The sequence below is a fragment of the Pelodiscus sinensis genome, chromosome 5 (assembly GCF_049634645.1).
Source record: "Pelodiscus sinensis isolate JC-2024 chromosome 5, ASM4963464v1, whole genome shotgun sequence".
Lineage (NCBI taxonomy): Eukaryota > Metazoa > Chordata > Testudines > Trionychidae > Pelodiscus > Pelodiscus sinensis.
Window position 1 is genome coordinate 2,182,688 of NC_134715.1, and position 15,011 is coordinate 2,197,698.

Genomic DNA, 15,011 nt, shown 5'->3' on the forward strand with positions numbered 1-15,011 from the left:
AAGAGGAAGCCATAGACTCAGGTGTGGATATATATCCCCTGGTCTAAGTCTCTGGGGGTATGGCTGAGCACACAGGCAAAGACCTAACATCCATGAATTTATCTAGCTCTTTTTTGAACCCTGTTGTAGTCTTGGGCTTCACAACATCCTCTGGCAAGGAGTTCCACAGGTTGACTGTCTTGTGTGTAGAAATGCTTCCTTTTATTTGTTTTAAAATGGCTACCTATTAGGTTCATTTAAGGACCTCAAGTTTTCGTGTTACGGGAAGGAATAAACAACTCATCTTTATTCACTTTTTCCATGCCAGTCATGATTTTATAGACCTCTCTCATATCCCCCTTAGTCATCTCTTTTCCAAGCTGAAAAGTTCCAGTCATGTTACTCTCTCCTCCTGTGATAGCCATTCCATACCCCTGATCACTTTTGTAGCCCTTTTCTGAACTTTTTCCACTGCCAAGAAATCTTTTTTGTAAGTGAAGTGATCACATCGAGATGCATTCAAGATGTGGGTGTACCGGGGATTTATAGAGAGGCATTAAGATAAATCCATGGTACGCCCACATCTTGAACAGATGGATGATTTATATGAACCTTCTTGGGCAGCCCAGTTTATGCAGAATAGCCCGTTGACCCGCTCTTACCTGATGTTCAAAAGCTTCAATCAGCAAGAACCGGGATGCTGGATGCACAGCGGTTTTGAAACCCAAGCCCTCACTCTCAGGGGGAAAGGAGAAATGTAGATTTCTGTGACAGACTTTCTAAATGGTGGGGTAGGATGAGGACATTTCATGACAGGACAGTTCTGAAGTGTAGCCAGTCCTTTGCTGATGACCTGAACCAGTGACACCGGAATGCATGGTGTCCCTGGATCGGCTCTTACTGTCATTTGCATGATCTCATTGAAAGTGTCATTAAAAGGATGCACCCTCTTTAAAACTCTCCTGCGTCACAAACACCACTGACAACAGCTAGGCAGCTGGGGTGTAGAGATCACAGCCTATCCTGCAGTAGTGTCTCATTGTTCCCTTGTATTCCTCTTTTGCTTGTGTCTGTCTGTGGTCTCGTGTGATTGTCCGCTCCTTGGGACAGCAGCTGTTGTCTTGTTCTGTCTGTATAGCCCCCAGCCCACTGGTGCCCTGGGCTGTGATGGGGTCTCCTGGGATTACTTCGGTAATAATCATAGAAGTGGCTTGGTCCCCAGGGCTGGAATATCTTGAAGTCTTTGCATCTCCCTGGGCCTTACTGCAAGGGAGGCCTGCACGGAGGAATTCCCCACAGACTTGCATTGTCTGGGGAATTGACAATTGCAGTCTCTAGCCTGCCTCTTATATGGAGGAAAGCGACTCCCGTTCTCATCAGGTAGCAGGTTGTTCTCCCTCTGCACATGACATGACTGCAGAAAAGACAGGGCATTGGTGAATCGGGCCTGTAAGCCTTGTGCCCCATCTCACTGGCCATGTCCTTTTAGCACCGGGGCTGTTGATGACTTGCTAGGAAACGGGCCATGCGGTATCTCTCTGATACGCCCTGTTGCAGATCTGGAGGCAGGGAGACCCAGCAGTGAATCTGAGTAAGCCGCGGTGAGCTCTGTGGGGCGGCAAATGGGCGAAGTCATGCAGGGTTGAATTTGCCGCACAGAACTGCGGTAGAGGGGGGTTTGATGCCAGGGCTTTCCACATATGGAAAAACATCAAGAAAAGCAACTGTACCTCAAAAGGCCAGTTAGCGGCTGAAGCTGGTATTAATTGGCAGTGGAGGTGTTTCATTATGAAGCAGGATTTTGTAGCAGCTAGTAACCATGAAAACACGAACCGACAGAAGAAAACATGAGCTGGTTTTATTGTCCCCACATGCAGTAAGTTTTGCTAGCCAGGGCACTGCTGGTCTCATTTAAAATCATGCGAGCTGCATGCATCTTGGGCTAGCAGTGATTAGCAACTGAGTTGCCCTTCCTGAAATCTTCACAGTCAGGAGACGCTCCGGACTGCAGCTTACAAACCGGGGACGTATTCCAGTTCACTTGGCCCAGACCAACCCCTGGGACGTTCCCAATGGGAGAGCGCCTTGTCCCTTTGCAACGTGGGGCACCCTGTCCGCGGCAGCCGGGCGATCAGTGGTTACTACGGCAAAGAAATTTGAAATGTGATGCCTTATGTAAGCAGTCGCCCGGTGTGGCTTGGACACGGCTCACGCTGGCGAAGCAATGCAGTCTGGGGAGCTCGCTCTCACCTGCTCAGGGATAGATCGGTTTGCCGCTCTGGCTCGAATTCTTAATGGTGCATTCAGTCGACGCCGTAACTACCGGCATCCTCCCATCCCTGTGAGGCTCCAAATGTAATTTCCTTTCGGAGCATTCAAAGAAAAAGACCCCTCACTTGCTCTGACGTCCGAGCAATTCATGACAAGAACCATTTTTGCAGTCACTCCCCAGCCAAAGGGAAAGCTAACGGGTGGATGTGCTGTAGATTGCCCCTAGTGGCAAGGCAGTGGGGCAGTCGTACACTCCCCTTGCTGGGCAGGATGAATTTGTAGATGCCTAGGCAGCTCCTGACGACTCACTAGCTCCCGTTCTCACTCTGCTTTTCCTCTTTGCAGGCCATGGTGGAGACGGTTAATAACCTCCTGCAGCCGCAGGCTCTGAATGCCTGGAGAGACCTGACGGCCAGCGACCAGCTGCGGGCAGCCACCATGCTGCTGGATACGGTGGAGGAAAGTGCCTTTGTGCTGGCCGATAACCTCCTGAAGTCAGACATTGTCAGGGAGAACACTGACAATATCCGTAAGTGGCTGTGGCCAGGGAGAGAGCCAGAGGCAGAAACTGGCTTGAAATGCTGGGTGAGGTCCTGGTCCCATTCATGCCAGGGGAGGGACAGGGCTTCACCTTCTAGTGCCAAGGTCCAGATCACGGTGTCAGGATGAAATCCAACTGCTCCGTCTCCAGATGCGTTACAGCGATGGCTCGTCCTCTCCTCGTTGAGCGTCCCTCTGTCACAGCGCTGGAATAGAGCCTGGGGGTTGAATGGGGCTTGGCTCGCCCCTCCCCGGGTGCAACTTTCAGACCTTTCCCTTGGATACACATGAGGGATGGAAAATCCCATTTAATTAATTAACCCATTGATCTTTGTTTAACATGTTAACCGATTAAGGGGGTGAGCGGCCTGGAGTGGCCTCCCTGCTGTCGGTGGCAGCTGCTCAGGCCGGGCTGTGGGCCTCCTGTTCAGGGCTGCCCAGCCCCCACCGGTTAACCATTAACATCCCTAATACACATCGGTCTCTGCTGATCCACAGGCTCTACTCCTAAGCACCACTGCAGCCAACAGAGAGGAGCATGGTGCTGCCTCTCCCACGAGCCAGCAGCCCTTGCTGGCAGCTCCTCCCGGCAGAGCAACGGTACCGCCTCCAGCAGAGCGGCTGTCTGACCCCAGAAAGGAGACCCCACAGCCGGTGGTGGGGTTGGTGGAAGTACAGCTGCTCTGCCAGGGGGAGCTGCCCATGCAGAACACTGGCTCCCTAGAGTGATGGGTGGTGCACAGGGGAGGTCTAGGTTGGATATTAGGAAAAATGACGTTCCTAGGAGGGTGGGGAAGCCCTGGGATGGGTTCCCTAGGGAGGGGGTGGAATCTCCATCCCTAGAGGGTTTTAAGTCCCAGCTTGACACAGCCCTGGCTGGGATGATTGAGTTGGGGTTGGTCCTGCTTTGGGCCGGGGGCTGGACTTGATGACTCCTGATGTCTCAGCCAGCCCTGGGAGTCTCGAATCCTCTGACAGGAGGAGAGCCCTGAGAATCTGTAGCTACCAATGTCTATCCACAGATATCCACATCAGCAGGTAGACAGTTGTAGCCACACAGGGCTCTATTGCTAGTGAATCTAGTGATTTATAATGAAGCAGAGCAAAAATCGCTAGTGGATTCAGCCCATTGCCCTGGAGAAATTATATTTCAGCAAGTAGGGAACCCTACTTGAACAGACAAAACCTTGAGTGCTTCCCAGGCAAAACATGCATTGTTACGGGTCATTATTTGCTAGGCGCCTGTAATGGGTGCATAAGGCTAAGGCCAGGTCCACACTACAACACGAAAACTGTAGCTGGAGTCAGCTTAGCTTATGCCAAACTTCTGCACCATTCGTTCCCCCAGTGGGATGTTGATGGGAGAAACTCTCCCATTGACCTCCCTTACTCCTCACAAGGAGTAGGAGTACCAGTGCTGACAGATGCTCTCGGCGCTCAATTTAGCAGGTCTTTACTAGACCTGCTAAATGGAATGGCAGAAGATTGACTGCCGCAGCACTGATCTGGGAAGTGGAGATGTGGCCTAAGGCCAGTCCCTCATGTCTTAGAGATTTGGCTGACTAAGATCTGAGTAGAAATCACAGGTTGATGCCAAACTCTTTTATGGGGTATACTGTTTTATAAGTGCTTTTGCCAACTCCACGTGTGTGGTGAGGGATCCTGTGATTTGGATTTCAGTAGTGCCTACAGGATGGTGCCTACTCTGTGCTAGACATGCAAAGACACATGCCCTAAAGATCAAAAGAGCCTAAGGGAGTGAGGCTCCAACTCCTGCTGCATTTCATTGGCACCTGGATGCTGACGTCCATCTCTTTGGGAAATCCCAGCCATAGGACACATCTGTTGTATCAGTGGGTGTACCAGCTTGATGTGACTTCATACTAATATAGTCAATTGACGTCAAGCGTGTCTCTTTTTGTAGCTGACGGTTGTAATTAAAAACAAGTGAAATGGAAAGTGGGCCTCCTGCAGGGACCATGTAAAAGGAGAACAGCCCTTCTCTTCGTTTCTTTGAGTGCAGATAAAAATCCACACAATGTACCAAGAGCCAGTGGCAAATGGCCAACGTGTTCCGATTTTCAAGTGTTAATTGTTGTCTTTAATATCTTTGATTACGTGAACTGGTTGCTTTTATCTACTACAGAGAGTGCATTGTATTTGCTCTTATTGAATTATGCTTAAACTTTCTTCAGGGCAAAAAGAAAATGAAAGTCAAAATTGGGGATGTTAAAGGCTAGTAAGCACTGGAATCAGTAAGCACTGGAATAAATTGCCTAGGGAGGTTGTGGAATCTCCATCACTGGAGATATTTAAGAGCAGGTTAGACTGACATCTATCAGGGAAGGTCTAGACGGAAGTTGATCCTGCCGTGAAGGCAGAGGACTAGACTTGATGACCTCTCGAGGTCCCTTCCAGTTCTAGTGTTCTATGATTTTGTGATATGTCTTACTAGCATGCTTATTGGCTAACCGGTTAACCAGACCCCTCCTCTACCCCATGGTGGTCCAGCCAGCAGGGCCACAACAGGCGGTGGGCCTGGACCTGAGGCAGGGCAGGGGCAGCCCCCACCAGCTACAGGTGGGGAAGGAGCCCAAGCAAGCCCTGATGCCTGCAGGCAGTGTTTAACTGGTTAAACAAACATTTAACCAGATAACTATTCCAGGTGGTTTTTAAATCCCTTGTCCAAACAGAGTCTAGCCTGAAACACTCTACATGGTGCCTAGAGTTTGCATTTTATTTCAAAACCAGCGTTGTAGCTTAGATGTATACCAGTGCACTGACGTAGTGGATTTTCTCTGTTACCGTGCCATAACTCACCTCTCTCTTGCTGACAGAATTGGAAGTTGCAAGACTAAGTACCGATGGGAATTTAGAAGACCTGAAATTTCCACAGAACATGGGCCACGGGAGTGCCATCCAGCTATCAGCAAATACACTGAAACAAAACGGGCGAAATGGTGGGTGCTGACCATTAGTGCCTTTCCCGCTGTTTGATTTGGGTCGCCGACTGGGTTACCTTTAAAAATTGCTTATAAAGGTTGAATACATCATTAGTAGCTGTTGCAGACATGAGCGGTGTCGGTTGTAGGTACAGGTTGAACCTCTGTAGTTCAGAACTCTCTGGACCGAAAACATTCATAGTCCAGCATGATTTTTGTTAGCTGGATGTCCACTTACCATGGGTGTGGCTGAGTTTCCCGTGGTCCCATGAAGTTTATTCACAGCCACCAGACCTGACTCTCCTTGTTCTGGGCTGTTATTTCACTCTAATTTACCTCTCAATGTCTTCTAAGAGCCCAGCAAGCAGTGGAAGTGTTGGTAATGCTGCTAGACAATATTGACCTTCTGTGGTTGGGCACATTCTCTGGTTCAGAACTGGTCGGGTCCCAAGCGTGTTGGACTAGAGAGGTTCAACCTGGAGTTATAAGCACGTCAATTAAAAAGATGTTATTGGTGGTGGTGAGTGCAGTTGCATGTAGGAGCCCCATTTGTGGATCAGGGCCCTGTGGTGTTAGGTGCTGTACAAACCCAGGACACACAGACAATCCTTGCCCTAAAGAGCTTATAGTGTAACTAGAGCTGTAGCAAACTCTTTGGCCGCAGGGGCTCTTTTTCGTTCTGCCTTTTTACTGTCCCTGATCCAGGAGTAGGACTTTGGACACTGTGATAATACAAATAAACAAGGAGTGTTTGTAACCGTAATAAGTAACCTAGCGACCCATTGGATTCTATAACAAGTGCAATAGCAAGTGAAGGTTTGCTAACTCTGTATAAACTGTTAGTGACTGTACCTTGGTGTGACCTTAACTTACTCAACTGAGATGCACTTTTTTTTCCTCTCTCTTCTCTCCTGACTCTTGTTAGTAGCTGAGAGAGGCAAAAAAGTCTACATGACCAGATCCAGTTCTTCTTAGGGTACATTCACACGGCAAGGGGCAGCAAGTCTCAGAGCCTGGGTCTACAATCTCATGCTTGTGAGACTCGTGCTCTGTGGCCCTAAAAATAACCGAGATAGGAACTCAGAGGCTTCAAGCCAAGCCCCTGCCCTCATCTTCAGACCCTTAGCCAAAACATACATTTGGAGTTATTTAATAAGGTGCCTCGTAAATTTCGCTTTAGTGCTTATGAATGAGTGCCATCAAAGTAACTATGTCTTCTTCCTGTCTCTGTGATATCCTAATACTTTACAGATCTTTTCCGTGACTTGATGGGAGCATCTCACCTAGTCCATTTGATTGATTGATTTTTTACTTAGGAGCCTCCATAAAAGCTGTTGTGCACCTGGTGTTTCATATGATTTCACTGCCCCATGACCTTGGCTGCATGCTAAGTTGGCTGATTGGAACCTTCTCTTCCTGCCAAGTGACTGTCGGTCTTTGGAAGGGTTGAGGGTCTCTAAATGCACATGGGTTTGTTAAATCATGGTGCAGTGGGAGATAACGCTGAGTCTCGGTTAGTAGTTAGCATCCGGGGTCTATGGTGAGAACCATACCTGGGAAAAAAGACGTACCTAAAAACCTCGTTCTGAAGTGCTGCAGTGTACAGACATGGGGAGGGGGGAGCCCAGTGAAGAATAATGACACCAAAAGCCAACACACCAAAGAGAGATGATTAAAAGTTATGAATCTAAATCCTCAGTGTCTTTATCTCTAAAGCTTCTGAGCCTCTTGGTATGCTGTAAATTAAAGATTACGTTAGACGGGAACGGTCTCTAAGCCACCAAGTTGTGCATTTCTAGTTCAGTAATTTGAGCAGACACATGTGTTGATCTGTCTGTATAGATCCACTCTAGCCCAAACCGTGAAGTGCCAGGCTCTGTGTGTGTACTACAAGGCTTGACAAATTTCTCTTTATGAGATCCATTAAAGTAAATACTCTGCTCATTTATTTTATTGTTCTGTAATGAGTGTGTATTGCTTTTGAACATTAGACCGTGTGTGTGCTTGTAAATGCTACAGTGCTCGGATCGTTGCAAAATAGGCAAAATATAAAGGCGTAGGAGAGTATAATGCTAGGGAAACGAGGTTAAACTGTTAAAAATCCTGAAGGCGCAGCCTCGGTCGTGCAGAGATCAATGGGTATTTTGCCACTTAGTTCAGTGTCATCTAGATTTAGCCCTGAAATTGTAGGATTAAAAGAGAATATGTAATTGGGTGAAATCCCGGGCCTGTTGAGGTCAATGGCAGAACTTCTGTGGTCTTCAATTGGACTCGTATTTCACCATATGTGGGTGGACTTCAGAAATCTATGGGGAAAAAGAAACTCTGTAAACAAGCTTTGAAAGACAGGGAAGCAATCCGCATAGCATGCTGCGAAGCCTGTGACCAGAATAGGCTTGGACTCAGCTGCAAAAGCCAGAACGGTGATAACATTTTACCAGACTTGCTCTTCAAACTCCTTGGCAATGTCTCCTCCCTGGGCAGACGGGAGTAACTCCAAATGGGCAAAATGGCACTGGGTTGTGCTATTGTGAAGATAGCAATGGCTGTGGAGACCAGCTGGTTGCGCTGTGTGGCAATTAGATCTGAGTTTTGTTAGCTCCACTTCGGAAGTGGATTTGCCAAAAGGCTGGTGCTGGCCATGAGCACCAGCAAGTCTGAAGTCCAAGCCCGAACCCTGCCACTTAGGGTTAGATGTCCCCACTCAGGATAGAAACCCTTGGCCTTCAGCTTTGCCCCCTCCCACCTAGGACACCGGGGTTCAGGCACGCTGGGTCTCCATTCCCCCCTCCTGGGGTTATGTAGCCATTTTAGTTGTCAGAAGGGGATCACGGCACAGTGAAGTTAGAAAGCTACGGGGCTAGATGAACCTTTGGTCTGACTCAGTATGACCATTCTCATGACCTACTTTGCGTGCCACTGTGTGAGTGCTGGGGAATTTTGTCCCACTGGGGAATTTTCCCTCAAGTCTTCAACCAGAGTTTGTACCTCATGACAATTGTCATCCAACGGTGACAGTCTGTCTTGAAATCACACAAGCTGGGGACTGTACCGGCACAGCGGCCTGATCCAGGAGTGGAGAGATTAAAAAAAAAATACTAATCCTTACAAAGGAAAACTAACTTGCTGCCTTTCTTCAGGCTTTGCAATGATGGGCCAAAAAAGTAATAGCTTCAGTTAGGAATCGTCTTGCTGGGATTGTGAGGTTTACGTACCATCCCTAACCATGGATTTATGGAAAGGGAGAAAACCTGGTTGGAAATGTATTGAGTTAAAACAATTCTTTTTTCTTTCAGATTTTTGTTTTTTCCTTTGTTGCTGATTGTTTGTGGATGTTTTCCGACCTACTCCCAGCCCCTCTTCTCTTTCATCCCACAGTTTTGATTGGAAATAGTGTTAGGTTGTTCGAGTTACTCCCTGTGTCTAGACTGTTACGTTAGAGTGTGTCCGAAGGATGAACAAACACCAGAGGGTCATGGGTAGACACCACACTCCTTGCTTCTCCTGGCTAGGAGAGGAATCAGCTACTTCCCCTCTTTTCCATGGAGCAGGTTATTCCTACGTTTGCCAGAAGCCCCGTCTCCCTTCATTTCTTCTTGCCCACCTGCTCCCAGAGAGAAGTATCAGATAACCAGCTCTCCCCACCCATGGACAGTGTGATGGGCCACATGGAGTTCTGGTATTGGCAGTCACAGTGGGAACTGTGTGCGCTTTCAACTCCTGACATTTTGTTACGCTCCCAGCAAGGGCCGGTGGTACGTTACCCCGTTAGCCACGTTCCCAGCATGCACACAGCTCTGTGTTCCAGCAGAGCAGGGAAGAGGGAGGAAGTCCTAACTCACAGAACGTGTTGCTTGGAAGGATCAGTAGTTATCTCTAACAAAACCGTCTGGGCTGGCCTGGTCTGATCTCTAACTCCTCTCTGCACTTTGTAGGTGAAATCAGAGTGGCTTTTGTGCTGTACAACAACTTGGGTCATTATCTGTCCACGGAGAACGCCAGCATGAAGTTGGGAACAGAGGCCATGTCAACCAATCACTCCGTCATAGTCAACTCCCCCGTCATTACAGCAGCAATAAACAAAGAATTCAGCAATAAGGTTTATCTAGCTGATCCGGTGGTGTTTACCGTCAAGCACATCAAGGTACGGGAGGATGGGGGCATGGGGAAACCACACGGCAAAGGAGATTTTAATTTAGTTTCTAAAGCTCATGCAGCAAATTTCTCCAGTTCAGCCACATGAAGCACTTACTATCCTTGGATTAAATTTTGAGTTACGTGTTTGTCACTGTGTGCCTAATGTGTTATAGGCAATGTCTCATTCACATGGTACTAATCAGGGTCTCCACTGTGTAGAAGCCCCATCATTCAAAAGCTACCCCACATCACTGTATAATTAAAAGCTTCCAATGTATTGAAATGGTCCAAAATATTGTTTTATCGTGGTGGCCTGGGATGAGAGAGGGAACAGGATTGCATTAAAAGAGGACAGTTAGCCCTCCGGTAGCCAGCTACGGTAATTGCAAATGTTGATTGCTTAAAGCAATTAATTTCTCTGCTCTGCAATGCAAATGAAGCAGCCTGGTTCTGAAGCGTTGAATTTAGTCTGTGGTTGAAATTAATCAAGAACAAAGAACTAATTTGGCAGTCACAAAGAGAGCCGCAACAATCGAATGTTCTCTGGCATGCGGAATACTTGACACGCAAACTCATAGACTCATAGACTCATAGACTTTAAGGTCAGAAGGGACCATTATGATCATCTAGTCTGACCCCCTGCACCGTGCAGGCCACAGAATCTCGCCCACCCCTCTTAGAATAATCCTCTCACCTATGTCTCAGATATTGAAGCCTTCCAATACTTTGAAGGCCCCAACATGCAGAGAGTCCTTCAGCTGTGATCTGTGCCCAATGCTACAGAGGAAGGCGAAAAACCTCCAGGGCCTCTGCCAATCTACCCTGGAGGAAAATTCCTTCCTGACCCCAAATATGGCGATCAGCTAAACCCTGAGCATGTGGGCAAGACTCACCAGCCAGACACCCAGAAAGTTCCCTATAGCAACTCCTATCATCCCTCCATTGACCTATTTCCAACTGGAAATGAATGGTCAATTAGTTACCAAGATCATGTTATTTCATCCAACCATCCCCTTATCATAGAATCAGTACTGGAAGAGACCTCAGAAGGTCGTCAAGTCCAGCCCTCCGCTCTAGGCAGGACCAATCCCATCTAAATCAACCCGGCCAGGGCTTTGTCAAGCCGAGACTTAAACACCTCTAGGGATGGAGACTCCACTACTTCCCTAGGTAACCCATTCCAATGCTTCACTACCCTCCTAGTAAAATAGTTTTTCCTAATATCCAATCTGGACCTCTCCCACCACAACTTGAGACCATTGCTCCTTGTTCTGCCATCTGTCACTACTGAGAACAGCCTCTCTCCATCCTCTTTGGAACCTCCCTTCAGGAAGTTGAAGGCTGCTATCAAGTCCCCCCTCACTCTTCGCTTCTGCAGACTAAACAGACCCAAGTCCCTCAGCCTCTCCTCGTAGGTCATATGCTCCAGACCCCTAATCATTTTGGTTGCCCTCCGCTGGACCCTCTCCAATGCGTCCGCATCCTTTTTGTAGTGGGGGGCCCAGAACTGGACACAGTACTCCAGATGTGGCCTCACCAAAGCCGAATAAAGGGGAATAATGACATCTCTGGATCTGCTGGCAATGCTCCTCTTAATGCATCCTAATATGCCATTAGCCTTCTTGGCTACAAGGGCACACTGTTGACTCATATCCAGCTTCTCATCCACTGTAACCCCCAGGTCCTTTTCGTAACCCCCAGGTCCTTTTCAACTAACCGTTGCTAAGTGTGCACACGAAATTGCAGGGTAAGAGTTACAAAGTGACTTTGGGGGAAGCGAGTGCATTTAGGAATCTCAGAAGCCATGAGCATTTGTACTGCATTTATTCATTTCTCTCTGCAGCAGTCGGAAGAAATTTTCAACCCAAACTGTTCATTCTGGAACTATTCAAAACACACGATGACGGGCTATTGGTCGAAGCAAGGGTGTCGTCTCCTGACCACAAACAAGACACACACCACGTGTTCCTGTAATCACCTCACCAACTTTGCGGTCTTGATGGCCCATGTGGAAGTGAAGGTAGGCACTGCCAAGCCCGGGGCGGCAGGGTTAATACAGTATTGCTTTGATGCGAGGAAGAGAGAAAGATTTGCTGAGGTTGATGTCTGAAGGCAATTCCAAGCACAGAACTTGTAATTCTGGCCTGGCTGGTTTGTGTTTCACTCCTATTAACTTCAGCGGAAGCTGAGCATGGGGGTCCCAGGGCTGTGACTGGCCCATAGTGTGACCAGCTGCCAAACGAGACACAGAACAGTGAGCGGCGAACTTCAGAGTGAGGGAGGGCTGTGGGTATTGCATCTACGGAATCCTAGGGTTAGCAGAGATCTCGGGAGTCATCGAGTTCAGCCCCTGCCCAAAGCAGGACCAACCCCAACTCAATCAGCCCAGCCAGGGCTTTGTCAAGCTGGGACTTAAACACCTCTAGGGATGGAGATTCCACCCCTCCCTAGGAAACCCATTCCAGTGCTTCCCACCCGCCTGGGGAAATAGTTTTTCCTAATCTCCAACCTAGACCTCCCCCACTGCCACTTGAGCCCATTGCTCCTCATTCTGCCCCCACTGAGAACAGCCTCTCTCCATCCTTTTTGGATCCCCCTGCAGGAAGTTGAAGGCTGCTCTCAAATCCCCCCTCACTCTTCTCTTCTGCAGACTAAACAAACCCAAATCCTTCCACCTCTCCTCATAAGTCATGTGCTCCAGCCCCTGAATCTTTTTCATTGCCCTCCGCTGGCCCCTCTCCAACATGTCCACATCCTTTCTGAAACCCAGACCCACAATGGCAGAGCGCTCGATGCTGCAGTCGTCCTGTGGAATCTAGCTGTGCCGTGAAGGCCCAGCGTGGTGGTGTGGCTGGTGGGGCATAGCAGGAGGGAGCTGTCTTGCCAGGGCTTGCTGCCTCCTGGAGAGCCCTGTGATGCAGACAGCTCTTTGGGGCGTGCAGCCAGTCAGTGCCTCTGGCCGGTGCCTCTCTCCCTTGCCTGAGGGGAGCCAGGGTGCTCCTGTCGCTGGCTGCAGTTCTGCCTGGCTCTGTGTCAGTCTGTTCCAGGAAGGGAGGATCCCTTTGCACCTCCCACGCTCCTGTTAGAGCCAAGTGGCCCGGGGTTAGCCCCCTGATTTCAGAGGGCTCACTTGCTCTGAGCTGGTCGGGGTGACCCTCACGTGAGTTGCTGATGGAATAGGACTACCTGTGCCAGTAACTGCTCCTCAGTGTTCCCGCGGGTCGTCAGGTTGGATGCACAGACACGTGAAAGGTTGGGTTGGTTCCTTTCTGATCAGGTTTGTGGTGTTCTTTCAAAGGGTGTGCTTCACTTCAGTCTCTCTCTGGCGGGGTGGGCAATAACATGGCAGCGGTTCACCAGGGTTAGTCGCTGGCAGGCCGCTGCCGCTAGATTTACCTGCATGGCTGCAGGGGCCAGCGATCGCAACTCCTGCTGGCTGCGGCTCGCTGTTCCCAGCCAACAGAAGTGGCAGGAAGCAGCACGGAGTGGCACACCACTTCCCACAGCTCCCATGGCCAACGGGAGCTGTGATTACTGGTGCCTGCGGCCGTGCAGGAAAATACAATGACAGGGGCCCCCCAGGAGGTCGGTAGCATTAATCATGTGTTAGTCAGGGAAACTGAGGCACGAAGAGCCAAAGTCAGTGTCCAAACTGGGACGTTTTCTGAACACCAGTCCTGGTGCCCTGTCCTCAGGCAATGCTGCTTAGTCTGATTCACATTTCAGAGTTGTGTGTCTCTCGTTTGCGTGGCTGTAGAGTCGTATGCAGTTTTTGTTCAACTGTTGCCAAAACACCACGGGTGCCATAGTCAAGGCAGCTCTGCGTTGCCGACCGTAGCCTAGAAGGGCAGCTTGCGGGCCTCTCTCTGCTTCCGAGGTCAGTGGAATCTCAGCCTAGCCAACAGCGTGGCGGGGAGCTGGTCTGATGGCTTCACATGATTGCTGTGTGCTAACTGGGACGCAGGATCAAATACAGGGGAGCGCTGGGCCCAGAGTAATTCTGGGGGCCATAAATAACCTTTCCGAGCATGACCTCTCAGCACCGAGGGGCAAAGGGGACCAGGCAGGAGAGCAGCTCTTGTGTCTCTCCAAGAGGCCCGGTCCTAAGGCCTCCAAATGCCAGTCCGGTGACAAAGATCTCTGTTTTCAACACAGCATTTGTGGAACTCCTTGCCTGAGGAGGCTGTGAAGGCTAGGACTATAACAGAGTTTAAAGAGAAGCTAGGTAATTTCATGGAGGTTAGGTCCATAAAAGGCTATTAGCCAGGGGATAGAAATTGTGTCCCTGGCCTCTGTTTGTCAGAGGCTGGAGAGAGATGGCAGGAGACAAATTGCTTGATCATTGTCTTCAGTCCACCCTCTCTGGGGCACCTGGTGCTGGCCACTGTCGGCAGACAGGATACTGGGCTAGATGGACCTTTGGTCTGACCCAGTACGGCCGTTCTTATGTTCTCAGCTCAAGTCGGCGGCCCCGCGATTTGGCGAGTGTCACTCGTGGCCGTGAATTAGCATCCTCCCTAGGAAGATGGTACTGCCGAGGGTTCTTGTGAAGGAGGATTCTGCAGACAGCCCCGAGTTCTGGGCTGTGCTTTAACGATTAGTATACCCGGAGGGAGGGAAGGAGGTTCGTTCTGCGAATGATTGATAACCACCTGCTTCTCTACGCAGTTGTAGCGCTACGTCTGTGTCTTAAGGAAAGGCAGATATCAATGGCTGACCATTAGCGCTGTGATCTATCCCAGTGCCGTAAGCCTGGCAGTGCATGGGATCAGTTCCAGGCTGAACAGAACTCTGCTCAATTAAGAGGCAGGATTTTTTTTTTTAAAGATGCTATTTGCCCATTAGAACTGGGTGAGCCTGGAGATGGCTCATCAAATTCAGCTGGCTCCCTGCTTAAGCATACCTGATTTTTCAAGATCCTAGGACTCTGGGAAGAGCAATGTCTCCCCAAATACCCCCTCAGTGTAAAAGGCCCTGGAAGGGTTTTCTTTCTCCCCCACAAAATGCTGAGGAATAACCCCATGGTAGGCCATCTTTCCTCCAGGCCTTTGGAACACAATAGTCTACGTGGAGTAAGCATAGTCACGCAAGTCGATTCATTCCCAGCACTGTATCTTTTGACGGGCCTGTCAAGCCGCCCCC

The 15,011-nt window shown here is 49.3% G+C and overlaps 1 protein-coding gene and 1 long non-coding RNA gene across 19 annotated transcripts in view; one reads left to right on the forward strand and one right to left on the reverse strand.

The window, feature by feature from the left end:
* ADGRL3 (adhesion G protein-coupled receptor L3) overlaps positions 1-15,011 on the forward strand; it is a 635,479-nt gene that overhangs the window by 501,893 nt on the left and 118,575 nt on the right. For 17 of the 18 annotated variants that reach the window (XM_075929235.1, XM_075929232.1, XM_075929231.1 and 14 more), the window contains 4 exons: positions 2,596-2,779; positions 5,628-5,750; positions 9,668-9,876; positions 11,713-11,889. In XM_075929235.1, the coding sequence (XP_075785350.1) occupies positions 2,596-2,779; positions 5,628-5,750; positions 9,668-9,876; positions 11,713-11,889 (693 nt within the window). The remainder of the gene's footprint in view (positions 1-2,595; positions 2,780-5,627; positions 5,751-9,667; positions 9,877-11,712; positions 11,890-15,011) is intronic. The other variant, XM_075929224.1, reaches the window with a different exon arrangement.
* Positions 7,887-15,011, reverse strand: part of LOC112546581 (uncharacterized) — a 337,205-nt gene continuing 330,080 nt past the window's right edge. Inside the window, exon 8 of the long non-coding RNA XR_012903935.1 lies at positions 7,887-8,038. This is a non-coding gene — a long non-coding RNA (uncharacterized LOC112546581). The remainder of the gene's footprint in view (positions 8,039-15,011) is intronic.